Genomic DNA, 27,807 nt, shown 5'->3' with positions numbered 1-27,807 from the left:
TGTTGGTGTGGGGGTGGGGGTGTGTTGGTGTGTGTTGGTGTGTGGGTGGGGTGTGTGGGTGTGTGTGGGTGTGTGTTGGTGTGTGGGTGGGGTGTGTTGGTGTGGGGGGTGGGGTGTGTTGGTGTGTGTTGGTGTGTGGGTGGGGTGTGTTGGTGTGTGGGTGGGGTGTGTTGGTGTGGGGGTGGGGTGTGTTGGTGTGTGTTGGTGTGTGGGTGGGGTGTGTTGGTGTGTGGGGGTGGGGTGTGTTGGTGTGGGGGTGGGGTGTGTTGGTGTTGGGGTGGGTGTGTGTTGGTGTGTGGGTGTGTGTTGGTGTGGGGGTGGGGTGTGTTGGTGTTGGGGTGGGTGTGTGTTGGTGTGGGGGGGGTGTGTGTTGGTGTGTGGGTGTGTGTTGGTGTGGGGGTGGGGTGTGTTGGTGTGTGTTGGGGTGTGTGTTGGTGTTGGTGTGTGGGGGTGGGGTGTGTTGGTGTTGGGGTGGGTGTGTGTTGGTGTGGGGGGGGTATGTGTTGGTGTGTGGGTGTGTGTTGGTGTGTGGGTGTGTGTTGGTGTGGGGGGTGTGTGTTGGTGTGTGGGGTGTATTGGTGTGTGGGTGTGTGTTGGTGTGGGGGGGTGTGTGTTGGTGTGGGGTGGGGTGTGTTGGTGTGGGGGTGGTGTGTGTGGGTGTGTGTTGGTGTGTGGGTGTGTGTTGGTGTGTGTGGGTGTGTGTTGGTGTGTGGGTGGGGTGTGTTGGTGTGGGGGTGGGGTGTGTTGGTGTGTGGGTGGGGTGTGTTGGTGTGTGTGGGTGTGTGTTGGTGTGTGGGTGGGGTGTGTTGGTGTGGGGGTGTGTGTTGGTGTGTGTTGGTGTGTGTTGGTGTGTTGGTGTGTGTGGGTGTGTGTTGGTGTGTGGGTGAGGTGTGTTGGTGTTGGAGTGTGGGTGTGTGTTGGTGTGTGGGGGTGGGGTGTGTGGTGTTGGGGTGGGTGTGTGTTGGTGTGGGGGGGGTGTGTGTTGGTGTGTGGGGGTGTGTTGGTGTGGGGGTGTGTGTTGGTGTGTGGGGGTGGGGTGTGTTGGTGTTGGGGGGGGGTGGTGGGTGTTGGTGTGGGGGGGTGTGTGTTGGTGTGGTGGGTGTGTGTTGGTGTGGGGGTGTGTGTGGTGTGGGGGTGGGGTGTGTTGGTGTGGGGGGGGGGTGGGTGTGTGGGGTGTGTGTGGTGTGTGGGTGTGTGTGGGTGTGGTGTGTGGGTGTGTGTGGTGTGTGGGTGTGGGGTTGGTGTGGGGGGGGGTGTGTGTGGTGTGGGGGGGGGTGTGTGTTGGTGTGTGGGTGTGTGTTGGTGTGGGGTGTGTGTTGGTGTGGGGGTGGGGTGTGTTGGTGTGGGGGTGGGGTGTGGGGTTTCCGCCTGCAGACACAGCAGGATATCAGATCGATCCCAGCTGCCGCCTCTCTCCGGCTGCAGTGAAACATTAAGGGATCGGCTTCTCTCCGGGAAACGGGATCCAGTCGGTGAACGGAGAGAGCGACTGGATCCTATGGCGGATGGGAAATCTCTGGGATAGACTCTGGGTGAGTTACTGCAATCCCTCCCTCCCCGGCCCGTCTCTCACAAAGAAGGGACACCTTGTACAGATGATTGAACAGGCTCATGGTGGCTGTAGGCTCCTGCTGTATCTTCATGTCTCTCCATCCGGATAGTTCGGGGCTCTGTCTGTGTGAGACTGTCTCTGGGCGGAACACTCCCTCTGGCCTGGTCTGCTCCCATTCTAACTGCTTTCAGGGATTAACTGCCCTCACACAGATTTCCCGAAAGCTGGGCAGGAAATGAATTAAATTTAATGTGGATTAGATTCGGATGTTTCACATTCAACTGTGTGTGAGTGAGAGAGAGCGAGAGGAATTACTGAGGTGTTTACGTGTGTGTGTGTGTGTCTGTACAAATCCCTAAGAGGCATTAATGTTTTTATCTGTTTATGTGCGTGTGAGAGACGGTACTCTCTGTGGATAAATGTCCAATTTCTCAGCAGCTTGTTCTGGTGCTAGTATTTTGCACTTTGGCTCTCAAAACATCAATACAGAACGTGGTAACTTAGCAATGCAGTCTCCACAACAAGATGTAAATCAAACCATTGCCTATAGGTAACTAACATTAACTGTTTGACAAGGTGTGTGCGGATCAGCCTATTCCCCCACTCAGGTTAGATTGAGAAGGTCAGTCCAGGAGATAATTCAGATGTTTATCAAGTTCTTGTCCAAATAATAACTTTTTAAAAAAATCAAAACATACAAAATTGCTGAAAAAGCTGTTTAGGTGGATGGTGGGAGATGATTCTGTTGATCAGAGTCTGTACCTGGGTGTCACTAGGCGAAAGTGAGGACTGCAAATGCTGGAGATTAGAGTCTAGATTAGAGTGGTGCTGGAAAAGCACAGTAGGTCAGGCAGCATCTGAGAAGCAGGAAAATCGATGTTTCAGACAAAAGCCCTTCATCAGGAATCACTCCTTGGATGCTGCCTGACCTGCTGTGCTTTTCCAGCACCACTCTGATCTTGACCTGGGTGTCACTGTCTGGGTCAGTGTTTATTGCCTGTCCCTAATAGCTGTTGTCAAGGGAGGAGTGAGCTGTCTTTGCGAATCACTGCAGTCAGTGTGGGACAGTCACAGGTACGATGATGGAGTGGTCACCCATTTAGGACTGACATGAGGAAGGAAGTCTTCATGGAGGGGGTTGGGACGGTTTGGAATTCTCCAAGCAGAAGAGCTGTTGAAAATAGATTCTGGGCAGAGATTCCCAGACCATTGACCTGAATTGAGGGTATCTTGGGAGGCAAGGTAAAAGGTTAGCTATGAGCTTCCTGAATGATGGTGGGGGTTTGAGGGGTCACCACCCTGTTGCTTCTGCTATTGTTTGAGTTAAAATGCTGCCAAAGCCTGAATACACTTCAGCATCATCCTGATTGATTCTACAGTGACCTGAGGGCTGGCAATTCCTTTGCATTTCTGTCGGTTTGATGGACGGAAGCAGGAAGCCCCTCTTCCAGAGAGGTGATAGTGCACAAGGAGCTGCAGAGAGATATCCACTATCTACAAGGCACAAGTCAGGAGTATGATAGAATACTCCCCATTTACCTGGATGGGTGCAGCTCCAACAACACTCAAGAAGCTTGACACCATCCAGGACAAAGCAACCGCTTGATTGGCACCACATCCACAGTCATCCACTCCCTCCACCACTAACACTCAGTTGCATCAGTGTGTACCATCTACAAGATGCACTGCAGAAATTCACCAAAGATCCTCAGGCAGCACTTTCCAAACCCGCGACCACTTCCATCCAGAAGGACAAGGGCAGTAGTTGCATGGGAACACCACCTCTTGCAAGTTCCCCTCCAAGCCACTCACTATTCTGACTTGGAAATATATCGCCGTTCCTTCAGTATTACTTGGTCAAAATGCTGGAATTCTCTCTCTAAGGGCATTGTGGATCTACCTACAACACATGGGCTGCAGCGGTTCAAGAAGGCAGCTCACCCCCACCTTTTCAAGGGGCAACTAGTGACAGGCAATAAACGCTGGGCCCAGCCAGTGACCCCCACATCCCACAAATAAATGAAGAGAAAGTCATTAACTGTGGAAGCTCTGAGAAATTCAGAAACCTTGTACTGAATCTCTCTTTCGCCTTCTCGTGTTGCAATGGAAATGGTCCCACCAGCTCTGGGTTTGCCAACTCAAGAATAATCCTGGTGAATGAATACTCTGGTTTCTGTTGCTCCAATATCGGTCTGTTTTCTGGCAGAGTTCCCAATCATTGCTGCAGTAGTTAACCAAAGAAATTTAGCATACTTTACTCGACTATTATTTGTAGAGTCCATAAATGCTGCTGGATGAGTTTTATTACTTTTTAAAACATATACTCAGGGACCATGACTCTGGTCTTAATTCTTCAGATGTATCCTTTCCATTGGCTGTCATTGATTTCTTTGCCGGAATGTGTTAGCTCCCACATTTGCATGTTACTTTGGATCTGGCTTTCTTGTCCATTTCATTAACGTATCTTGTCTTTCCATCTTTGCGTAATCTTGATGGTCTTGGTCAGCTTTAAGGTTTGTGTTCCCATTAACAAACTCCAGATTGTCTGTGCATTGGGGAACAAAGGGGGAGCCAGTGTTGATCGCTGAAGTTACACCCAATTCCAATTCCAGTCATCGCTGTTTTGTGGAACTCCTTGTTCTGTTGGTATCTGCCTTTCAGTTTGTTCAATAACAAAATGATGGAAATCTCAAAGCATTAAGAGTGAGGACACTTGGGACATTAGACAGCATTGTGTCAAGAGAAAACACAGTTTATGTGTGGAACACATTGCTGGAACTCTTTCACAGGCAAGAAGCTTAGAAATAGGAGGACACATGACCATTCAGCCCATCCAGTCTTCTATGCCATTCAGTATGATCGTGACATTGGCTTCAGCACCATCTCCTGTTTTGCTGCTCATTTCAGAGGGACCAAGACGTACCTCTGTCCCAGCCTTAAATATATTCAACAAGGGAAACAAAAACAGAAATAGCTGGAAAAGCTCAGCAGGTCTGGCAGCATCTATGAAGAGAAATCACAGTTAATGTTTGGGTCCAGTGACCCTTCCTCAGACCTGAGGAACATCCACAATCCCCTGGGTAGAGAATTCCGAAGATTCACTACTTGCTGAGTGAAGAAATTCCTCTTCAGCTCTGTCCTAAATGTTTGACCCTTGATCTTGAGACTGTGACTGGGTGTAAATTCCCTGATCAGCAGAAACAAGCTCCCTTCAGAATTCTGCATATTTCAATGAGATCACCTCTTATTCTTCGAAACTGCAGAGAGGATGGAGCCTTTAGACTCACGGTCTCATCAGCAGACAAGTCCTTCGACCCAGGGGCTAATTTAATGAAACTTCTCCAATGCAGGTATGGCCTTCCTTAGACATGGACACTAAAACTATTGTGATTTCACCAAAACCCTGCACAATTGGAGTAAGTTAAAATCACACAACACCAGGTTGTAATCTGACAGGTTTATTTGGAAGCACTAGTTTTCAGACCGCTGCTTCTTCATCAGGTGGAGTAAGATTTCTGTCTTCCTGTATTCCCTTACACTAAAGGTCAATACCCCATTTGCTTTCTTAATTTCTTGCTGTTCCTGCACGCTAACCTTTTGTGTTCCTTTACAAGTTCACCTCGGTCTGTGTTAACTCAACATTTACAAGTTTCAAAGCCGTTAAAAATATTCTGCTATTCCTAAGGCAAAACTAAGTTCCTAATTTTGTAATCCATCAGTCACCTCATTGCCCAATTACTTAACCTGCCAAAGTAAAACCTGTCGGGTGGAAATAGCTGGGACCCCAGCACTGTCCCATTATTCACTGCCTGGGAACTGGAAAATGCTCCATTTATGCCCTTTTCTCTATCCGTGCTGGTAGATTAACCCTATCTCTATTAACTTTTATCTTTTCTATGACATCTTATTGCATGCCTTTTGAAATCCAGGTACACTACATCCAGATCCCCTTTATCTGTCTTCAGGATCCAAAGAAGGGTCACTGGACCCGAAACATTAACTCTGTTTCCCTCCACAGATGCTGCCAGATCTGCTGAGTTTCTCCAGCACTCTCTGTTCTTGTTTGTATCAGATCTCCAGTATCTGCAGGTCTTTGTTTTATTTTTAATGTCAAACAGGATTGTTTTTCAGTAAAACCATGTTGGCTTGTTCTGATCCCACTCTGCTTTTCCAAGTGCATTCTGAAGCTTTCTCAATAAAGGATTCCAGCATTTCCCGAACAACTGATGTCAGTCTAACGGGGCTGGTAGTTTCCTGCTCTCTCTCTCTCTCCCTCCTTTTTTCAAAAGGAAGTGTAACATTTCCCAACTGCCGGTCTGCTGGAGTTGCTGCTGAATTGCAGTAACTTTGGAGGATCACTGTGACTACATTCCACTGTTTGTGCATCTGCAGCTAACTCTTTTAGAACTGAAAGGTGCAGAGCCAGTCCCAGTGCTAACGAGGGACTTTAGGCTGTTCACTTTCTGCAGTAATTTGTCTCTGATGATAATCTCAGATCATGTCAGTCTCAAAAGCACGTAAATTAGCTCAACATTTGTGATCATGCCAAGTTTTGTATCTTCAAGGCGGCAGCAGCAGCCAATAACAGCCCGTGTTCTTTCTCAGTTTGTTTCCGTTTCCCGTCTGTAGCTGGATTTCTAACTTCCAGCCTCTCTCTGACCAGCCTCAAAACTGCGTGGAGCTGCAGCATGGTGAGCTCATGAGTGTTTTATTTTCACTCTCGCTTGGTAAAACCTCCCCAGTGCTGGGGAGACTCACTCAGTTCCTGTGCATGTTGAAACTATCGATGCCCGAGGCTCTGCAAAGGTCCTGGAGTACAGACCCTGAGCAAACCGAACTCATAACGAGTCTGAGCGGAGAGAAACAACCAAAGCCAGCAACCAAAACCTCTTGTATTTATGCCACAGGCCCTTGCTGAGTTATGAAGGAAATTAGGTCACAATAAAGTGGGACCTTCAGAGTGATGTCTATTGGACAGGATGCCTACTTGCCTTTTTGTAGTGCCCTCCTCCCCCCAACCACTGGATATTTAACACCCTCTGGTCAATAAACCACTCACTAACCAGGAGCCCTGTGTCAAAACCTGAACTTAAGCTGCCAGGAATGGATTTTCCACTCTCTATTTAATATGCCCAGTGGTACCTTAATCCACTGGCAGTAAAGGCAGTCGGAGCAATGGGTGTTCCCCCTTATTGCTCAGGGACAATGTGAACATAGGATATTGTTAATCCCTGGTCAGCTGGGAGCTGGGAGGAAAGAGGCACAGGGCAGAATATTCTACAGATATTCTTTGAAAGAGGAGCTGGGTTTGAGGTGGCGACAGACATAGTCCCATCGTGCATCAACGACTGAAGGAGAAGGTTTACGGCCACAATTTTTCACAGGTAATTTGCCTTGGATTTATAATATAATCGAATGCGTTCCATAAATTTCTGTTACAGTCTTGATCAATCAGTGATTCTGTGTCAGAAATAAATCTACAGTCAGTCAGATCAGTTTGACTACAATATTGTCGGAGGAATGTCTCAGTTTCCTTGACCTGACCCTGCTCATTACCTTTTATACCTGTCAGGGCGGCACTAGTCAGTGATTCTGTCTTTACGGAGCGGAGGTTCTTTTCTGTGAGCTGCCTGTTGTCTTGTATAAGCCCTCGATTCACTGACACTGTAACAGACCCTTCAGAGTCTGACAATACCTGGTACAACTGGGAGGGAAGCTGTGAGCTGATTAGCAGGATCTGAACAGGGTTGGCTTTAATGGGTTAGGGTTATGGTTAGGGTGATGGTTATGGGTATAGTTACGGTTGAGGTTCGAGTTAAGTGCTGGGAATGTTCTAACACAGAAACAGGGATTGAGAAATTGTAGCGATATATTTTTTAAAAAATTTGCTCATTTTTGTGGAATGTGGGTATCACTGGCTGGGCCCAGCATTTATTGCCCGTCCCTAGTTGCCCCTTGAGAAGGTGGGGATGAGCTGCCTTCTTGACCCGCTGCAGTCCATGTGCTTTAGGTTGACCCACAATGCCCTTAGGGAGGGAATTCCAGGATATTGACCCAATGACTGAAGGAATGGTGATATATTTCCAAGTCAGGATGGTGAGTGGCTTGGAGGGGAACTTGCAGGGGGTGGTGTTCCCATGCTTCTGCTGCCCTTGTCCTTCAAGATGGAAGTGGCTGTGGGTTTGCACGGTGAATCTCTGGTGAATTTCTGCAGTGCATCTTGTAGATGGTACACACTGCTGCTACTGAGTGTCGGTGGTGGAGGGAGTGGATGTTTGTGGATGTGGTGCCAATCAAGCGGGGGCTGCTTTGTACTGGATGGTATTGAGCTTCTTGAGTGTTGTTGGAGCTGCCCCCACCCAGGCAAGTGGGGAGTATTCCATTACACTCTTGAGTTGTGCCTTGTAGATGGTGGATAGACTTTGGGGAGTCAGGAGGTGAGTTACTCGCTGCAGTATTCCTAACCTCTAACCTGCTCTTGGAACCACTGCATTTATGTGGTGAGTCCAGTTAAGTTTCTGATCAATGATAACTCCCAGAGTGTTGATAGGGGATTTAGTGATTGAATGTTAAGGGGCAGTGGTTAGATTGTCTCTTGATAGTGACAGCCATAGTCTGGCATTTGTGTGGTACAAATGTTATTTGCCACTTGCCAGCCCAAGCCTGGATATTGCCCAGACCTTGTTGCATTAGAACATGGACTGTTTCAGTATCTGAGGATTTGTGAATGGTGCTGAGCATTGTACAATCATCGGTGAACATCCTCACTTTGGACCTTCTGATGGAGGGAAGGTCATTGATGAAGCAGCTGAAGATGGTTGGGCCGAGGACACTCCCCTGAGGAACTCCTGCAGAGATGTCCTGGAGCTGAGATAACTGACCTCCAACAGTCTAGTGCCAGGAATAACCCTAACCAGCAGAGTGTTTGCCCTCTGATACCCATTGATCCCAGTTTTGCCCGGGCTCCTTGATGCCACACTCAATTGAATGTAACCTTGATGTCAAGGGCTGTCCCTCTCCCCTCCCCTCCCCTCTGGAATCCAGCTCTTTTGTCCATGTTTGACCCAAGGCTGGAATGGGGTCAGGAGCTGAGTGGCCCTGGGGGAACCCAAACTGGGCATCACTGAGCAGGTTATTGCTGAGCGGGTGCTGCTTGATAGCTCTGTGGATGACCCCCTTCCATCACATTACTGATGATCGAGAGTAGACTGATGGGACGGGATTTGGCTGGGTTGGATCTGTCCTGCTTTTGTGTACAGGACATACCTGGGCAATTTTCCACATTGTCGGGTAGACGCCAGTGATGTAACTGGATTATGTAAGTGAGGTGACTATAATGCTGAGGGACGGATAAGTGATGGGACTGAGTTTGGGAAGGAGAGAGAGAGGATGAGGAGAAATCATTTCTCACAGAGGATTATGCAACTTTGGAACTCTGTCTGTCTGAGAAGTTGGTGGGGACCAGGTCACCAAATATTTCAAAGGTCGAGGTGGTCAGGTTGTTGTTGGGAATGAAACCAAAGACTGAAAAATGAAGCGATTAGCCGAGATCTTATTGAATGGGGAAACAGGCACGAGGGGCTGAATGGTCTATGTCTCCTATTTTATGTATTTCTTTGGGATGTTAGGTGGGGTGAGTCACTCTGGGACATTTCCACAGAAGTTCCTCAGGATAGTGTCCTGGGCCTGACCATCAGTAGACTGTATGAATAAGTGGGTCCTTTTTTCAGGCTGGTACAATGTCACTAAGCAGTGTGCCCCAGGGGTCAGTACTGGGGCCTCAACTCTTTACCATTTATAGAAATGACTTGGATCAAGGTTTCAAAGGTGCAGGAACTCAATTTATTGTTGACAAAAGATAGGAAGGTGAATTGTGAAGGGGACATTAACCCACAAAGGGATAGAGATAGGTTAAGGCAGTGGGCAAATGGAGTCTCATGGGAAATTGGGAAATTGTTTCTGCCAAAATGGACAATCTTCAGCTGCTTCATCAATAGGTCAGAAGTGGGGATGTTCGCCGATGATTGTGCAATGTTTAGCACTAATTTGCGACTTCTCAGATACTGAAGCAGTCCGTGATCGAATGCAACATGATCTGCACAATACCCAGGCTTGGGCTGACAAGTGGCAAGTAACATTCATGCCCCACAAACACTAGTCAACGACCACCACAAGTAAGAGGAGAAAGTGAGGACTGCAGATTCTGGAGGTCAGAGCTGAAAAATGTTGCTGGAAAAGCGCAGCAGAATGGGCAGCATCCGAGGAGCAGGAGAATCAACGTTTTGGGTATAAGCCCTTCATTAGGAATGTGGGGCATTGCAAAAGGAGTCTGAGAGATAAATAGGAGGGTGGGGGTGGGGCTGGGATTGTGGCTGGGGGGGGAAGGTAGCTGGGAAAGTGATAGGTAGGTGAAGGTGGGGGGTGATGGTAATAGGTCAGAGGGGAGGGTAGAGCAGATAGGTGGGAAGGAAGATGGACAGGAAGACGGTTCAAGAGGGCGGTGCTGAGTTGGGTTGGATCTGGGATGAGGTGGAGAATGGGGAGATGAGGAAACTGGTCAAGTCGACATTGATCCGTGTGGTTGGTGGGTCCCAAGGTGTAAGATGAGGTGTTCTTCCTCCAGGCATCGGCTGGCTTGGATTTGATGGTGGAGGAGGCACAGGACTTTGATGTCCTTGGCGGAGTGGGAGTGGGAGGGGGAGGGGTAGTTGAAGTGGTCAGCCACAGGGCGGTGGGGTTGTTCGCTGCAAGTGTTCTGCGAGTTGGCGTCCTGTCTCCCTTATCACTTATTGTGAATAAGAGACAATCTAACACCCACCCCTTGGCAGGTGTTACCGTCACTGAATACCCCACAATCAACATCCTGGGGGTTACCATTGACCAGAAACTCACTGGACTCACCATGTAAACACAGTGGGTGCAAGGGCTGGTCAGAGGTTAGGAATCCTGCAGTGAGTAACTCACCTCCTGACTCCCCAAAGCCTATCCACCATCTACAAGGCATAAGGCAGGAGTGTGATGGGATACTCCCCACTTGCCTGGATGATTACAGCTCCAATAACACTCAAGAAGCTTGACACCATCCAGGACAAAGCAGCCCCCGCTTGATTGGCACCACATCCACAAACACCCACTCCCTCTCCCACCAACACTCAGTAGCAGCAGTGTGTACCATCTACAAGACGCGCTGCAGAAATTCACCAAAGACCCTCAGACAGCACCTTCCAAACCCTTGATCACTTCCATCTAGAAGGATAAGGGCAGAAGATCCATGGGAACACCACCTCCTGTATGTTCCCCTCCAAGCCACTCACCATCCTGACTTGGAAATATATCACCATTCCTTCAGTCACTGGGTCAAAATCCTGGAATTCCCTCCCTAAGAGCATTGTGGGTCAACCTAAAGCACATGGACTGCAGCGGTTCAAGAAGGCAGCTCACTCCCACCTTCTCAAGGGGCAACTAGGGACGGGCAATAAATGCTGGGCCCAGCCAGTGATGCCCATGTCCCATGACAGAAACAGAAAAAAACTCTCTCTGACCCAGGGCTTTTGTTCACTTGACCTAACTTTAGTGGCTCAGTGTCCATTCCTGTTTTAACAATTGCGCCCATAAAGCACAGGGGGATGATTTGCCTTGTTAAAGTTGGGTGTCACGGTGGCTCAGTGGTTAGCACTGCTGCCTTACAGCGCCAGGGACCTGGGTTCAGTTCCAGCTTCGGGCGACTGTCTGTGTGGCGTTTGCATATTCTCCCCGTGTCGGCGTGGGTTTCCTCCGGGTAATCCGGTTTCCTCCCACAGTCCAAAGATGTGTAGATTTGAGCAGCTTAGCCATGGGAAATGCAGGGTTACAGGGATAGGGCAGGTGGGATGCTCTTCGGAGGGTCGATGTGGACTTGTTGGGCCAAATGGCCTGTATCCACACTTTAGGGATTCCCTGTTAGGTGTTAGATGAATGCACTTTGAGTTTGGATTAATATCGACAGGGTTAAGAACTAATTCTGAAGAAAGCAGGTCATTAATGTTTTATTAACACATGGATTAATAACAAGAACTGTACAGGATGTTAAAGTACTCTTATTGTTATGGGACATGTTGCTACATGTTTATCTGACTATCGGTGGGTGGAGAGATTCCAATCTTCCGTAGTTTGCACAGCCTGTGTACATTCCCAGCGCCAGCCCAGTGATCTCTCTATCCAGAGTCTGAGGACATCTGAGGCAGTCTACCCAGCAATATGGAGTCACCTCCCTGTGCTCAGACACCAGATTCCCCCCTCTCTCTCCCGCCTCCCATTGGTCAATTTACAAGTCCAAGCTTGGCAGTGTGTCCTTCAGCCAATGGGAATGCCAGCACACTCTTCATTATCCACTTGGAGGATTCCTGATTTGTAAGTCAAACAGCTGCCTCTTGCCCACAGCCATCGAGAGCATTTTGATGAATTACAAAACATTGTGATGAAATTACATTCGATTTGTTTGTGCTTTCCCTGAGTTACTCCCAGAAGTGGCCTGAGAATCGATCATGAGCTGCTGGAGAACTCTGTTCTGGTGGGAGGGTAACATGTTTCTGCCCAATCACTGGGGCAAACATGGAGCAGATGAACAGCAGGAGGCCATTCAGCCTGCTCCACCATTCAATAGGATCATGGCTGACCGAGCACCTCAAAGCCTTTTACCACCCCCCACCCCATCCCAAGAACCTTTTACCTCATTGATAATCAGAAACAGAACATAGAAACTAGGGGCAAGAGCAGGCCATTCGGCCCTTCAAGCCTGCACTGCCATTGATGGTGGCCTATCTTGTATTTCAATGCTGTAGTCTTGTTTTCTCTCCATCCCCTATTGAGACCTCTTGTATCTCAGAATTGACCAATCCCAGTGTTGAATATATTCCGTGACCAGGTCTCCACAGTGTTCTGTGGCAGTGAATTCCACACATTGACCACTGTTCGAGTGAAGTAATGGTTCCTGATCTCAGGCTGTTTCCTGGGATGGTGTCCCCTAGTTTTCGACTCCTCAACCAGGGAAAACAGCTTGCTTGCATCATTTTGTTCAGCCCTGCTAGAATTTTCTATGTTTCAGTCTGACCCCCTCCTATTCTTCAATACCCCCGTGAGTCCAGGCCCAGGCTGACCCATCCTGAGGTCAGCTCAGTCTGTCACCTTAAACAGACTCTCTGGCAGCTCTGCCACAGCCCCCTGTGAGCTAGAGGATTCTGAAGGTTCACCGCTCTCTGAATAAAATCATTTCTCCTCATCTCAGACCCAAGTTGCATCTCCCTTATTTTTAAACTGTGCCTCCTGGATTTCTCTCAGAGGGTTGTGGAGGCAGAATCAATCAACAGATTCAAGAAAGAAATGGATATGTTTCTGATGAACAGCAGGATAAAGGGCGATGGGGAGCAGGCCAGAGAGTGGAGTTGGGACCAGGATAAGATCAGCCATGATCATGTTAAAATGGCAGAGTGGATTCGAAGGGCTGAATTGCCTACTTCTGCTTCAAATTCCAATGTTCCTATGCGCTGGACTCCCCAGTCAAGGAGACATCTTACCTGCGTTTTGCCCTGTCTATATCTTTGAAGTATTTTGTAAGTTTCATTGAGATCTCTGCTGCCATTCTCCAAAACTGTCGAGAATCCAGGCCCAATTTGTCCAATCCCTGTTCACAGGACAGTCCCACCATCCCGGGAACCTTCACTCCTCTCCCTCTGTGGCAATATTAGTGTTTCTGAGATAAGGAAAACCAAATAAGGGCATACCCTGTGCCCTGTACTCTAGCTGCGGTCTAACCAAGCTCCTATACAACTGAAGCAAGACGTCGCTGCTCCTGTACTCAAATCCTCTTGTGATAAAGACCAACATTTTACTCCTCTTCCTAACAGTTTGCTGCACCTGTATGTTAGCCTTCAGTCACTTACTGGCAAGGGCACAAGGTTCCTTTTGTACATTTACGCTTTCCAACCTCTGCCCATTTTATAAAATATTTGGCACGTCTATTTTTGCCATCAAAGTGGATACATTTTTCTACATTATATTTCACCTGCCATTTTCTTGACCATTCGCTAACTCTGTCTAATCCTCCTGAGGCCTTTTAATATCTTCCTCATGACACACATCCCACTTAGTTAAGTATCTTAACTTGGAAATATGACCTTTGAGTCCCACAGTCCTGTGAGACCACTTCACTCCTCCAACTCTGACATAATTCCTTGAAAGTGGAGTCCCAGGTAGACAGGGTGGTGAAGATGACGTTTGGTATGCTTGCCTTTATTGGTAATGCATTGAGTGTGGGAGTTGGGAGGAGGAGAAAGTGAAGACTGCGGATGTTGAAGATCAGAGTTGAGAGTGTGGTGCTGGAAAAGCACAGCAGATCATCAGGAATGAAGGGCTTTTGCCTGAAACATCGATTCTCCTGCTCCTTGGATGCAGCCTGACCTGCTGTGCTTTTCCAGCACCACACTCTCGACAATAGGAATTGGGAGGTCATGTTGGTGAGGCCACTTTTGGAATATTGTGTGCAATTCTGGTCTCCCTGGCATAGGAAGGATGTTAAACTTTGAAAGGGTTCAGAAAAGATTTACAAGGACGTTGCCAGGGTTGGATAGTTTGAGCTACAGGGAGAGGCTGAATAGGCTGGGAGTGATTTCCCTGGAGCATTGGAGGCTGAGGGGTTTATAAAACCATGAGGGGCATGGACAGGATGATTAGCCAAGGGCTTTTCACCAGAGTGAGGGAGTCCAGAACTAGAGGGCATAGATTTAAGGTGAGAGGGGTAAGTTTTAAAAGGGACCTAAGGGGCTACTTTTTCATGCAGAGGGTGGTGTGTGTATGGAATGAGCTGCCTGAGGATGTGGTGGAGGCTGGTACAATTATAACATTTAAAAGGCATCTGGGAAGGTACATGAATAGGAAGGGTTTGGAGGGATATGGGCCAAATGCTGGCAAATGGGACCAGACTATATAGTCAGCATGGATGAGTCAGACTGAAGGGTCTGTTTCCGTCCTGAATGACTCTTCCCCCACATACCAGATTGCAATGTCAGTCCCATTGTTGCCTGTGTCTGCAGCTCGGCACTCCCCTTACTCTGAACTTGCCTCCCCTAACCATCTGGCTGATTCTCCTCCTTTAAGATGCACTTTAAGACTGACTGCTTTGTGTCTGCTGCCTTTTACATTGAGCCCTGCAAGGAAACGTTAAACCACCTGGGTGGACACATCGTGTGGGATGTCACTGCTGTAAGTTGTTGCTAAGCGGTCTGAGCATCTTAGTCCATTTGGAAACTGCATTTCATTGTGAAACCCAGGAGTGCCTTAGAAACGGGGATTGTCAAACTTGATAAAGGCATTTGATTTTCATATTTGTGGCTTTGAGAAATTAGGAGTGTGTTCACTGGACTTTAGAAAATGAAGGACTGATTTGATCAAAGTTTTTCAGAACAAAAAAAATTCCAGAATAGGAACAGGCCCTTCGGCCCTCCAAGCCTGTGCTGGTCTAGATCCTCTATCTAAACCTATCGCCTATTTTCTAAGCATCTGTATCCCTCTGCTCCTGCCCATTCATGTATCTGTCTAGATACATCTTAAGTGACGCTATTGTGCTGGCAATGTGTTCCATGCCCCCACCACCCTCTGCATGAAGAACTTTCCATGTATATCTCCTCTAAACTTTTCCCCTCTCACCTTGAACTTGTGACCCCATGTAACTGAGTCCCCCATCTGGGAAATAGCTTCTTGCTATCCACCCTGTCTATCCCTCTCATGATTTTGTAGGCCTCAGTTTAGGTCCCCCGTCAACCTCCGTCTTTCTAATGAAAATAATCCTAATCTACTCAACCTCTCTTCATAGCTAGCACCCTCTATACCAGGCAACATCCTGGTGAACCTCCTCTGCACCCTCTCCAAAGCATCCACATCCTTTGAGTAATGTGGTGACCAGAACTGTACACAGTATTCCAAATGCGGCCGAACCAAAGTCTTATACAACTGTAACATGACCTGCCAACTCTTGTACTCAATGCCCTGTCCAATGAAGGAAAACATGCCGTATGCCTTCTTGACCACTCTATCAATCTGCATTGCCACCTTCAGGGAACAATGGACCTGAACACCCAGATCTCTCTGTAGTGCTCCCTGCCACCTCTTCCTGTTAGTCACGCTGACTTCATTATCTAGTTCCTTACAGGCTTTAGGTACTGCCTCCTTCCTGTCTATGAACCTCCTTATTTGTTTCCCACCCCTCTGCCACATTAATTTAAACCCTCCCCAACAGTGTTAGCAAAAGCCACCCCCAAGGACATTGGTTCCAGTCCTGCCCAGTTGTAGACCGTCCAATGTGTAATAGTCCCACCTCCCCCAGAACCGGTCCCACTGTCCCAAAAATCTGATCCCCTCCCTCCTGCACCATTAAGAGGAACAGATCGAGAGAAAGAGAAACTATTTCAGGTGGGTGTGAAGTCTAAAACAAGTTTAAAAATTGGAAGCAGTCCTGAAGTTAAGAAACACATGTAAATGGTTGGAACTCAGTTCCAAAAATTTCAACTAATTTAAAATCTCAGGCCTCTTGCGAGCTAAAAAGATTAAGAGAATCGTGATATTGGCATGGTTATTAGTGAAGCCAAAAACTGCAGATGCGGGAGATCTGAAACAGGAAGTGCTGGAGAAACTCAGCAGGTCTGTGACGAGACAGAGAGAAACAGAGTTAGTGTCTGGGATTGATCAGCAGACTGTGATTGCGATGAAATGAAATGTTAAGTTTGTCTGTCTGTCTGTCTCTCTCTGGGTCTCTCTCTCTCTTTTTGGGTGTCTCTCTCTCTCTTTGGGTGTCTTTCTCTTTCTCTTCCCCCCCCCCCCCCCCCCCGTAAAGAGAGCTATGAGGGGACACATAAAAGCCTTGGCAGGAAGGATGAGGGAAAACCCAAAGGCGTTTCTACACATTTGTGAGGAATAAGAGGATGAACAGAGAGAGTGTTGGGCCGATCAGAGGTAATGGAGGGAACTTGGCCCGAAGTCTGAAGAGGTATGGGAGGCCCTAAATGAGTTTATTCTTCAGTATTCACTAGAAAGAGGGACCTTGTGAATACCATGGGCCAGGTTAATGGGCTTGAGCAGATTGATATTAAGAAAGTGTATATGCTGGAAATTCTGGGAACCATCAAGATAAATAAGTCTCCAGGGCAGGACCAGATGTGTCCTAGGTTACTAAGGGAAGTGAGGAATGAGATTGCTGTGCCTCTGGCAAAGATATTTGTATCCTCACTCTCCATTGGTGTACTACCAGCTGATTGGAGGGAGGCGAATGTTGGTCCTCTGTTCAAGAAAGGGAATAGGGCAATCTCTGGGGATTACAGACCAGTCAGTATTACGTCTGTGATAAGCAAAGTATTGGAAAGGATTCTGAGAGAGGATTTAAAGATCGTCAGCATGCTTTGTGAGGGACAGGTCGTGTCTCATAAACCTTATTAAGTTCTTTGAGGAAGTGAGGAGACAAGTTGACTCAGGTCGAGCAGTGGATGTGGTGTATGTAGATTTCAGTAAGGCCTTTGATAAGGGTCCCCATGGTAGGCTCATTCAGAAAGTTAGAAGGTATGGGATACAGGGAAATTTGGCTGTCTGGATACAGAATTGGCTGGCCAAAAGTGGTGGTGGATGGAAAGTATTTCACCTGGAAGTTGGTGACGAGTGATATCCTGCAGGAATCTGTTCTCGGCCCCTGATTTTTGTAGATTTTATAGATGACTTGGATGAAGTGGAAGGGTATGTAAGTAAGTTTGCTGATGACACAAAGGTCAGTGGTGTTGTAGATAGTGTTGACGGGGCAGCACGGTGGCTCAGTGGTTAGCACTGCTGCCTCACAGCAACAGGGTCCTGGGTTCGATTCCAGCCTCTGGCGACTGTGTGGAGTTTGCACATTCTCCCCATGTCTGCGGGGGTTTCCTCTGGGTGCTCCGGTTTCCTCCCACGGTCCAAAAATGTGCAGGTTAGGGTGGATTGGCCATGCTAAATTGCCCATAATGTTAGGTGCATTAGTCAGAGGAGAATGGGTCTGGGTGGGTTACTCTTCAGAGGGTCAGTGTGGACTTGTTGGGCTGAAGAGCCTGTTTCCTGTAGGGAATCTAGTCTAACCTATTCAGAGGGCTGTTGCAGGCTACAACATGACATTGACAGGATGCAGAGCAGGGCTGGGAAGTGACAGATGGAGAAATGCAAAGTGATTCAATTTGGAAGGTTGAATTTGAATGCTGAATACAGGGTTAAAGACAAATTCTTTCCAATAGGAAGGAGACCAGAATTGCACACAATATTCCAACAGTGGCCTAACCAATGTCCTGTACAGCCGCAACATGACCTCCCAACTCCTGTACTCCATGCTCTGACCAATAAAGGAAAGCATACCAAATGCCTTCTTCACTATCCTATCTACCTGCGACTCCACTTTCAAGGAGCTATGAACCTGCACTCCAAGGTCTCTTTGTTCAGTAACACTCCCTCGGACCTTACCATTAAGTGTATAAGTCCAGCTAAGATTTGCTTTCCCAAAATGCAGCACCTCGCATTTATCTGAATTAAACTCCATCTGCCACTTCTCAGCCCATTGGCCCATCTGGCCCAGATCCTGTTGTAATCTGAGGTAACCCTCTTCGCTGTCCACTACACCTCCAATTTTGGTGTCATCCACAAACTTACTAACTGTACCTCTTATGCTCACATCCAAATCATTTATGTAAATGACAAAAAGTAGTGGACCCAGCACCGATCCTTGTGGCACTCCACTGGTCACAGGCCTCCAGTCTGAAAAACAACCCTCCACCACCACCCTCTGTCTTCTACCTTTGAGCCAGTTCTGTATCCAATTTGAATGCTCCTGTGAGAAGCGACAGCTTTTTTTTTTGGATGAATTGCTTTGGTTCTGATGGTTTCTGGCATTTTGAACAAATTGGAAATGGAGCGATTTGGTTTTGGAGCAGTCCCAAGTTGGATTTGTCTCTAGCTGGGATTGGCTGGTGCTGCTGCTCCCACGTTCCCCCTGTACACAGACTGGAATCCAGGGCCAGGCGTGTCTGAACTTGTTGCGTGACATAGCTGAGGGCTCCTGGGAAGGCAGTGTTACTGCCCTGTTCCTCAGTAAAGAGACTCTTTTGTTGGTCTGTACCATTCAAGTGTTAATGAAGCTGTTCGATAGGAGCCTGGTATCCGGTGTGCCAGCGCAGGCTGAGAGAGCAGCTGCAAGTGGAAAGGCCAGTCGCTGTTTGGTAACAAAAAAATCATTTTGCATGGCAACCATTCTCGTGGGCAGTCCCCCCTCAGTGGGTGGTAGTTCCTTTAGAGTGGAAGGTCTTCTAATTTTGGAGCATGTCCAGAGATTAACATTATTCCCACTCCACGGTTTGTTAACTGTGTGAAATGTATGTGAGCTGAGCGATCCCAGGGGGAGAGAAGGTGGCGAGTGGCCATTACCACCCTCTGTTTGTACGGGCTTCCTGGGTTCGAATTAACAACCACATCTCTGGGTCAGATTTTCGAATTCAGCAATGCTGTCACACGCCTTTGGAGCAGGTCGGACTGGTGCCAGGCTCTCCTGGTCCAGAGGTAGGGACACTACCACTCCACCATTGGGCTCTTGCAGCTTCTCAGGAAATGGTCGTCGATTGTCATAAAGAGCCAATCTGGTCCTTACTGTCCCTCAGGGAAATCTCCCACCCGCTGCAGCTAGATTCCCGACCCCCCCCCCCTCGCCAATACTGTTAAACCCAGACCCCCCCCTCACCAGTACTGTTAATCCCAGACCCCCCCTCGCCAATACAGTTAACCCCCGACCCCCCCAATACTGTTAACCCCAGACCCCCCCCTCGCCAATACTGTTAAACCCAGACCCCCCCCCACCAATACTGTTAATCCCAGACCCCCCCTCGCCAATACAGTTAACCCCCGACCCCCCCAATACTGTTAACCCCAGACCCCCCCCTCGCCAATACTGTTAACCCCAGACCCCCCCTCGCCAATACTGTTAAACCCAGACCCCCCCCCACCAATACTGTTAATCCCAGACCCCCCCTCGCCAATACAGTTAACCCCCGACCCCCCCAATACTGTTAACCCCAGACCCCCCCCACCAATACTGTTAACCCCAGACCCCCCCCTCGCCAATACTGTTAAACCCAGACCCCCCCCTCACCAATACTGTTAATCCCAGACCCCCCTCGCCAATACAGTTAACCCCCGACCCCCCCAATACTGTTAACCCCAGACCCCCCCTCGCCAATACTGTTAAACCCAGACCCCCCCCCACCAATACTGTTAATCCCAGACCCCCCCTCGCCAATACAGTTAACCCCCGACCCCCCCAATACTGTTAACCCCAGACCCCCCCCTCGCCAATACTGTTAAACCCAGACCCCCCCCACCAATACTGTTAAACCCAGACCCCCCCCCTCACCAATACTGTTAATCCCAGACCCCCCCAATACTGTTAACCCCAGACCCCCCCCTCGCCAATACAGTTAACCCCCGACCCCCCCAATACTGTTAACCCCAGACCCCCCCCCCTCACCAATACTGTTAACCCCAGATCCCTCAAAACTGTTCGCCCCAGACCCCTCCCCCACCCCGGCCAATACTGTTAACCCCAGACCCCCCCCCCACTAGTACTGTTAACCCCAGATCCCTCAATACTGTTCGCCCCAGACCCCTCCCCCACCCCGGCCAATACTGTTCACCCCAGACCTCCCCCCCCCCCCCCCCCCCCCCCCGGCCAATACTGTAAACCCCAGACCCCCCTCCCATTGGTGTTCAACTCCTTAAGGTTATGGAAATCAAAGGATACTGGGGAGAAAGTGGGACTAGGGGACTGAGTTGGATGATCAGCCTTGATCATATTGAATAGTGGGAGAGGCTCAAAGGGCTGAATGGCCTACTCTTGCTCCTATTTTGTAGTTTCTCTATTGTTTAGATTTATTATCTGATCTAGCAGGAGCTGCTCCTCCCATTGTTTCTGTGCTAGCTCTGTGACAGAACAATCCAGAGATAAAGTTACTGTCTTGCTTTTACCCCCATGGTCCTGAATCTTCTTCAGTTTCAGTTGTTCCCCTACTGTGTTTGATAAAGAATTTCACAGCACAGCAACCTCTTAACTGATTGCCTCAAATTCATCACTCTGACTCCCTAAGAAACAAAGACAGTCCAAACGTCAAACTCCTGTTTCATTTTAAAAAGTTCCTCTTGATCTTCTTTCTCCCACTGTATCTGCACCCTTTCCACTGTGACCTCTCTCTCCAATATCAGCAGGAGTGTTTGTTACTCTGTATTCCCTGTGGCCATTCTAATTACTCTGCTGCCCTCTCTCCCCAGCCTTCAAACCTCTCTCCCCGTCTGTACACTACTGCCCTCTGGTGTGTTTCACTTGTTACTGTTCCTGAACAACGCCCTGCTCCTCAGTTAAAGCTGCTACATTTCCTTGCTTCACTTGCTCACTGCGAGCTTAGGTTTAGGATTGTGTTGAGTTTAAACAGACCAGTTGGGCCGAATGGTCGGTTTCTGTTCTAGAGATGCAATATAATTAATTACATGTTATTTTGACCCTTTCAGAAAATGCCAGCAGTCATTAATGTTGCCGGTATAGACCTCGAAGGGCCTGAAGATTCAACTCCTTCCTTACATTCCAGCTCGGAGCAAGTCTGAGAGGTTTGCTTCATGGGATTATACTGAGCTGGGAGCAGATTGGTCTAAACGTCTCTCCGTTGCTGTCCTTTAACTACGTTTATCTCCATGAACTGTGAATGCTGACCAAACCCATCAATATTTAAATGAAGGATAGCTGGTCGCAAATGCCGAAGAAAAATGTCCCAGTTGTTTATTTACTCTATCAGCTTGAAAATCACGTTAGGAGAGTTCTTAGCAGACTGAAGATTGATCGCCCACTAACAGAGTCAATTCAGGAGTTTTACTTCACCAGCCAGCTCAAAACTGGTAAGAAATAGAAACATTCTTCTGGCTGACCAAATGTATTTCTTCACTGTCTTTTTAAAGAAACAGGTTGTTATAGAGTCATACAACACAGAAACAGAGCCTACAATCCAACTTCTGCACACCAGCTAGGTTTCTCAAACTAACCTCGTCCCTCTTACCTGCACTTGCACCATGTCCCTGTCAACCTTTCCTGTTCTTGTATGTAGCTGCCCAAGTGTCTTTATAACGTTGGAACTGTCGCTGCATCTCCCACTTCCTCTGGCAGTTTATTCCACACGTGACCCACCCTCTGTGTGTGGAAAGGTTGTCCCTCATGTACTTTCAAAATCTTTCTCCTCTCACCTTAAAACTAAACCTTCCACTTTTGAGCACTCCCATCCCATGGAAAAGATATTTGCTGTTCACCTTACCAATAGCCCCCATGATTTTATAAACTTTATTAAGGCCATCTCTCAACCTCCTGTGCTCCAGTGAAAAAAAACTCCCAACCTATCCAGCCTCTCCTTATGACTCAAAATCTCCAGTCCCGGCAACGTCCTGGTCAATCTGTTTTGAACCCTCTCCAAGTTAACAATATCCTTCCTATAGCAGGGCAACCAGAACTGCACGCAGTACTGCAAAAATGGCCTCACTAATATCCTGTACAACCTCAACATGATGTCCCAACTCATATACTGAAACGGTCTGAGCAATGAAGGCAAGTGTGCTAAATGCCTTCTTAACCACCCTGTCCATCTGGGAATACAAACTTAAAGAAATTATGTCCCTGAACCCCTTGGTTCCTTCTGCTCTACAACACTCCCCAGGGCTCTACCATTGACTGGATAAATCCTGCCTGTGTTTGTTTTCCTAAAATGCAATACCTTACATTTCTCCAACATAAAATCTATCTGCACCTCCTCAGCCCATTGGTCCAATTGACCAAGATCTCTTTGCAATATTAGATAATCTTCTTCACTGTCCACTATGCCACCACTTTTGGTGTCTCCTCAAACATGCTAACTATGCTTCCCAAATTCTCATCCAAATTATTTATACAAGTGACAAACAACATTGGGATTCAGTACTGATCCCTGTGGAACACCACTGCTCACAGGCCTCCAGTCCAAAAAATAACCTTCCACCACCACCCTCTGTTTCCTACTGTCAAGCCAATTTTGTGTCCAGTTGGCAAGTTAATTACGAACATGAACAATCCAAACTAAACTGGGCTTTAAATTCACTCTCGTGCATAAACACAGTCACTCGCTAACAATAGGAACAGGAGTAGGCCAGCCAGCCAGTTCATCACACTGCCCTGCTAATTCAATCTTAAACATATGCACCTTGAAGACTGATTCTCTACAGCTCTCTGAGGTAAAGAATTCTGGCAACTCCCTGAGTAAAACATGGTCCCCTCTCTTGAACTCTAATGGCATCCCCTTGGTTAGAGATTCCCCAATCAGGAAAGTGTCTCAGTGACATCTCCCTGGCCACTGACCTGTCCAGTACAGTCTTTTGACTAAAACTAATTTTCTTCAACTTCTCATTCTCCCTAATCACTTGCATCTCTGATTCTGGGATTAGAAACATCTCTAATTTTTGTACCTTCCTCCATAAAACAGACACAAAATAAACATTTAGCTTCTCTGCCAATGTCTCTATTCCCCATTATAAATTCTCCTGACTCTGCCCTTAATCTTCACTTTAGCCAGATGTTTCCTTTTTCTGTTCCCATAGAGGTGTTTACAGTCCATACAGTATGGATTTTGTAGGTTGCACTCAAATTCAATTTTCCCTTTCCTTTCTGTTTCTTGGTCCTCCTTTGATGTATTCTAGAATCCTCCCAATTTTCAGAATTCCTTTTACTGTATTTCTGGCAAGTTTATTGGCCTTTCTGTTTAACCTGATGCAATCCTGAACTTCCTGTGTTTGTCACAGTTAACTGCTATTGTTTGAGTTTTTTGTTTCTTGAAGGAAGCTTTTCCTGAAGTTGAGATTGTCAGTGCAGTCTCTTCCTAATTGGCTTTTACCTCCCTCTTTCTCTAAAGGTGTTCTTTTTCCTCTCCCTCATTCTGTTTCAATCTCTGTCTGTTTCTCTCTGTTCTCTGGAGTGAAAGAAATCGCTATGCAAGTCACCAGGTTGTTACAAAAACTTCACTCTACATCTGGTGCTGTTTACATATAGGGCGGCACAGTGGCTCAGTGGTTAGCACTGCTGCCTCATAGCACCTACGACCCGGGTTCGATTCCAGCCTCTGGCAACTGTCTGTGTGGAGTTTGCACATTCTCCCCGTGTCTGCGGGGGTTTCCTCCGGGTGCTCCGGTTTCTTCCCACAGTCCAAAAAATGTGCAGGTCAGGATGAATTGGCCATGCTAAATTGCCCGTAGTGTTCAGGGATGTGTAGGTTAGGTGCATTAGTCAGGGGAAATGTAAAGTAATAGGGTAGGGGGATTTGTTTGGATGGGTTACTGTTTGGAGGGTCAGTATGGACTTGTTGGGCTGAGTGGCCTGTTTCCAAACTGTAGGGATTCTATAATGATTGAACAGTGAGAGTGAGTTGTGGCCTTCTGACAATGTCACTGGGCCAGTAATCCTAAGGTTCAGACTTCTTCAGAACGATCACTGGACCTGAAATGTTAACTCTGACTTCTCTCCACAAATGCTGCCAGAGCTGCTGAGTTTTTGCAGCAATTTCTGGTTTTGTGTTTGTTCAGACGTACACTCTGGGTTGCCATCCCACTCTGCGGATAGTTTTGACCTATGGTGGTATGTAGATTTAATTCAGTTTAATTTACATTCAGTTCATTAATCCACACTGTAGGGAATCTAATCTGATCTCATAAAGTCTGGACTGTAAAGCCAATCGCGAAAGTGTCATCATTCATTGTGAAGAAACTGACCACATCTGATTTGCTCATGTCCTTCAGGAAGAGAATCTGCCACCTTTTCCTGGTCTGGCTCACATGTGACTCCAGACCCACAGCGATGTGGTTCGCCCCTAAATGCCCTCTGACATGGTTGAGCACACCACTCAGTCCAAAGAGATGAACAATACATGCTGGCCCTTCCAGTGTTGCCCACAGACTGGATGGGATGAATGGTCTCCTCCAAACCATGGTGGCTATGTTCAGTGAAGTTCTGTGAATGTATAAACATGGAAACTGTTGTCTGAAAAGTTGATGCTTGCTATAGGGGACAAATATCTTTAATATTTCCCTCACTTGTCTTGTTTTCCAGTGAGCTGATATGCAGGAGCAGAGTAAAAGATATTCCAATCTCTATTCTGGATATACGAGAGGGATTCCATCAGAAAGATGGGATGGCAGTGAGATGTTCTCTCTCTTCTCTGACTCTGTACATTCCCCGTATCGTACATACCAGTCAGAATCCTCACCACTCTCTGTATCTCGAGTGTATGAACCTGTTGGGAGGTCTGACCCGAACATAATGGCATCTACTGATAGGTTATCCCGGTCACTCAAACACCTGGAGGCTGAGAAACCCCTCAATGGGAGGTGTCTGTCCACTGTGAGGTATAGCACCTGCCTCGATACGTCTGCTTTCTCTCAGTGTGTACCGAAAAGGAGAGCTACGTTAAGCTCACACGACATCAACGTGGGTAGATATACCTCACCCGATGTCAATGTGGACAGATATACCTCATTGGGCCAAACTTCGACTGGCAGCCTTGGCACACCAGGCTCTACCCATAAGGCGCTGCGTGAGAAAGAGGTCACGCCTTGTTTCTCAGAATACTGCGCCATGAGGCAATCAGATTCCTTCAGGGCGGTTCGAGACCGCACCTCCCCAGACTGGGACCCTGACGAGGAATACCAAGCTCTACTGGATTTTACGTATCCCTTAAGACCAGGGCACATGAGCTCCAGGGACAACTTAGATGACGATGATGACGACATGACCTCTGACTCCTATCTAAAAGATTCAGGGATCGTGGATGACAGTCCGATACCCTCCCTGTCAAATACATTGATTACAAACGCTTTGTCGTCACTGCCTATCTCCCAGTCTAACCCCAGCAGTGCTGCTAACATCACCTGGGGCCATCCTAGCTACATAGAGGATCATGTGTACACTCCATATTCTTCCTCCACTTCCCTCCGCCTGCACAACCGGCCGTCTTATTGGCTCTCCAGTCGATCGCCCAAAGCTGGTATTAATCCAAACACCTTTCTGGAGAGTTCTATGAGGAATAAGACAGAAGGCATCCTGAACCGGGCCAATCCTGACTGGGCCAAGGTCACTTCAGTTGTTGATTCCAGTTTTCTTTCAAGCAGCTCAAACGAGGAATTTTCCAAGCCCTTGCTCACAGGGAAAGATCCTAAAGGTTTCACATTATCCAGGCAGATCCTGCCCTTAAACAGAGAGTGGGACAGTGAGGAGGATTTTCTCACTCTCCCGTATAAGCTGAAAGAATTGGAAGCCTTGGCCCACCAACTGGAGAAGCTCTCTGTTCACGTGGAGAGCAAGTCTGCCTTTGCAGCCAATGGGATGAGACTGGGCATGGGCAGTCCAAGTGGCAGTACGGAGGGGAACCTCACTGTACAGAACAACACTGAGGCTGCTCAGTCAGACTGCCAACTGGGAATTAGTCCCAGAAATCAACCCAAGAATCCACAGTGTGAAGATATAATCGCCGATTTAAAAAAGGCCAATGAATTTATTCAAAAGTTGGGCACATGGTCCAGTTCTCAACTGCTATTCAACCAGCCCTTTGAACAAGTAGCTGAGAACAATGACAATCTGTTGGCTCACATTCAGGTAAAATGTTATTTCTTTTCCAAGTTCTATGTTTCATTCAAATACCTCACACAAGCAGAATACATCAATCTTGTTTCTTGTTGGTATAAATGTACTGGATTGGGCAAGCTAGGAAACTAAACGTTAGTATTCAGCCGCAATGGTTTCAGTTTAGAATTTGAGGTTTACATTGTTAAAAGTTGAGTTTATGACTTTGCTAATTGCTTCGAACTGTGAAAGACTGGGCAGACCTGTTGAGTTCCTCCAGCACTTTCTGTTTCTGTTTCAGATCTTCAGTTTATGTAGTTGTTTGTTTCATTAAAGATTGAGCAAGTTTACTTTTTTTTAAATAGGCTTTAGAGTTTGAAGTGGAATGTAACATTCTGAAGTGGTTAGACAGGGTCAGTATTGAGAGAGTCTTTTGACCTGCTAGAGAACCATAAACTAGGGTTTGTAAATACAACCAAGGTACAAATATATTCAGCGGGGAAATACAGAGAGATTACCTTTCTCAGAGAGTAAGGAGGATGTGGAACCCACTACTACAGGATGTGGATGTGGCAAACAGCTCTGATACTTTCAAAATGAAAATAGGCAACTGGGTGAGAGTAAAAGGGTTAGTAAGACAGGCTGAGATAAGTCAGATGGAATAGGGGCCGGTCTCATACAGAGTACTTGATTGGATTTGATTTATTATTGTCACTTGTACCTCAGTACAGTGAAAGGTTTTGTGTTGTGTGCAGTACAAAGTGCATGAGGGTAAGAGAACAGAGCGAGGAATACACTTACAGTGAAAGAGAAGGTGCATGAAGAGCTAGATCATTATTAAATTTAATATTTGAGACATCCATTCAGGAAGTCTAATTGCAGCGGGGAAGAACCTGTTTTTGATCTGTTGGCTTGTGCGTTTAAGCTTTTATATCTTCTGGTTAGGAGAGAGTATCACTGGGTGGGAGGGCTCTTTGATGTTGGCAGCATTCCTGAGGCACTGAGAAGCGTAGATGGAGTCAATGGATGGGAGGTTGGTTTGTCTGATGGACTGGGCTGTGTTCACAGCTCTCTGTAGTTTCTTATGGTCCTAGGCAGAGCAGTGTATAAACACCAGCATGGATGGGATGGGCTGAATGACCTTTTTCTGTGCTGTGTCGTAGAGTCATAGAGATGTACAGGATGGAAACAGACCCTTCGGTCCAACCCATCCATGCCAACCAGATATCCCAACCTAATCTAGTCCCACCTGCCAGCACCTGGCCCATATCCCTCCAAACCCTTCCTATTCATATACCCATCCAAATCCCTTTTAAATGTTGCTATTGTACCAGCCTCCACCACTTCCTCTGGCAGTTCCTTCCATACATGTACTGCTCTGCGTGAAAGAGTTGCCCCTTAGGTCTCTTTTATATCTTTCCCCTCTCATCCTAAACCTATGCCCTCTAGTTCTGGACTCCCCGACCCCAGCGAAAAGACCTTGTCTATTTATCCTATCCAAGCCCCTCATGATTTTATAAACCTCTATAAGGTCAGCCTTCGACATTCCAGGGAAAACAGCCCT

General features: G+C 47.4%; 2 protein-coding genes across 4 annotated transcripts in view; one reads left to right on the top strand and one right to left on the bottom strand.

The window, feature by feature from the left end:
- Positions 1-13,235, bottom strand: part of LOC140483404 (ras-related protein ORAB-1-like) — a 39,776-nt gene extending 26,541 nt beyond the window's left edge. Inside the window, exon 1 of the mRNA XM_072581653.1 lies at positions 13,105-13,235. Coding sequence (XP_072437754.1) covers positions 13,105-13,235 — 131 coding nt within the window. The remainder of the gene's footprint in view (positions 1-13,104) is intronic.
- Positions 1,375-27,807, top strand: part of LOC140483356 (centrosomal protein of 68 kDa-like) — a 32,144-nt gene continuing 5,711 nt past the window's right edge. The window contains exons 1-3 of one of the 3 annotated variants that reach the window (XM_072581553.1): positions 1,375-1,532; positions 21,134-21,514; positions 24,735-26,276. In XM_072581553.1, coding sequence (XP_072437654.1) covers positions 24,744-26,276 — 1,533 coding nt within the window. In that variant the 5' untranslated portion in view covers positions 1,375-1,532; positions 21,134-21,514; positions 24,735-24,743. Of the gene's footprint in view, positions 1,533-6,012; positions 6,937-21,133; positions 21,515-24,734; positions 26,277-27,807 lie in introns of those variants that run through there. The other 2 variants (XM_072581555.1, XM_072581554.1) reach the window with 2 other exon arrangements.

Source organism: Chiloscyllium punctatum, chromosome 11, assembly GCF_047496795.1.
Source record: "Chiloscyllium punctatum isolate Juve2018m chromosome 11, sChiPun1.3, whole genome shotgun sequence".
In the NCBI taxonomy this organism is placed as follows: Eukaryota; Metazoa; Chordata; class Chondrichthyes; order Orectolobiformes; family Hemiscylliidae; genus Chiloscyllium; species Chiloscyllium punctatum.
Note: the sequence above shows the minus strand (reverse complement) of the source record. Positions and strands in the feature narration are given on the sequence as shown.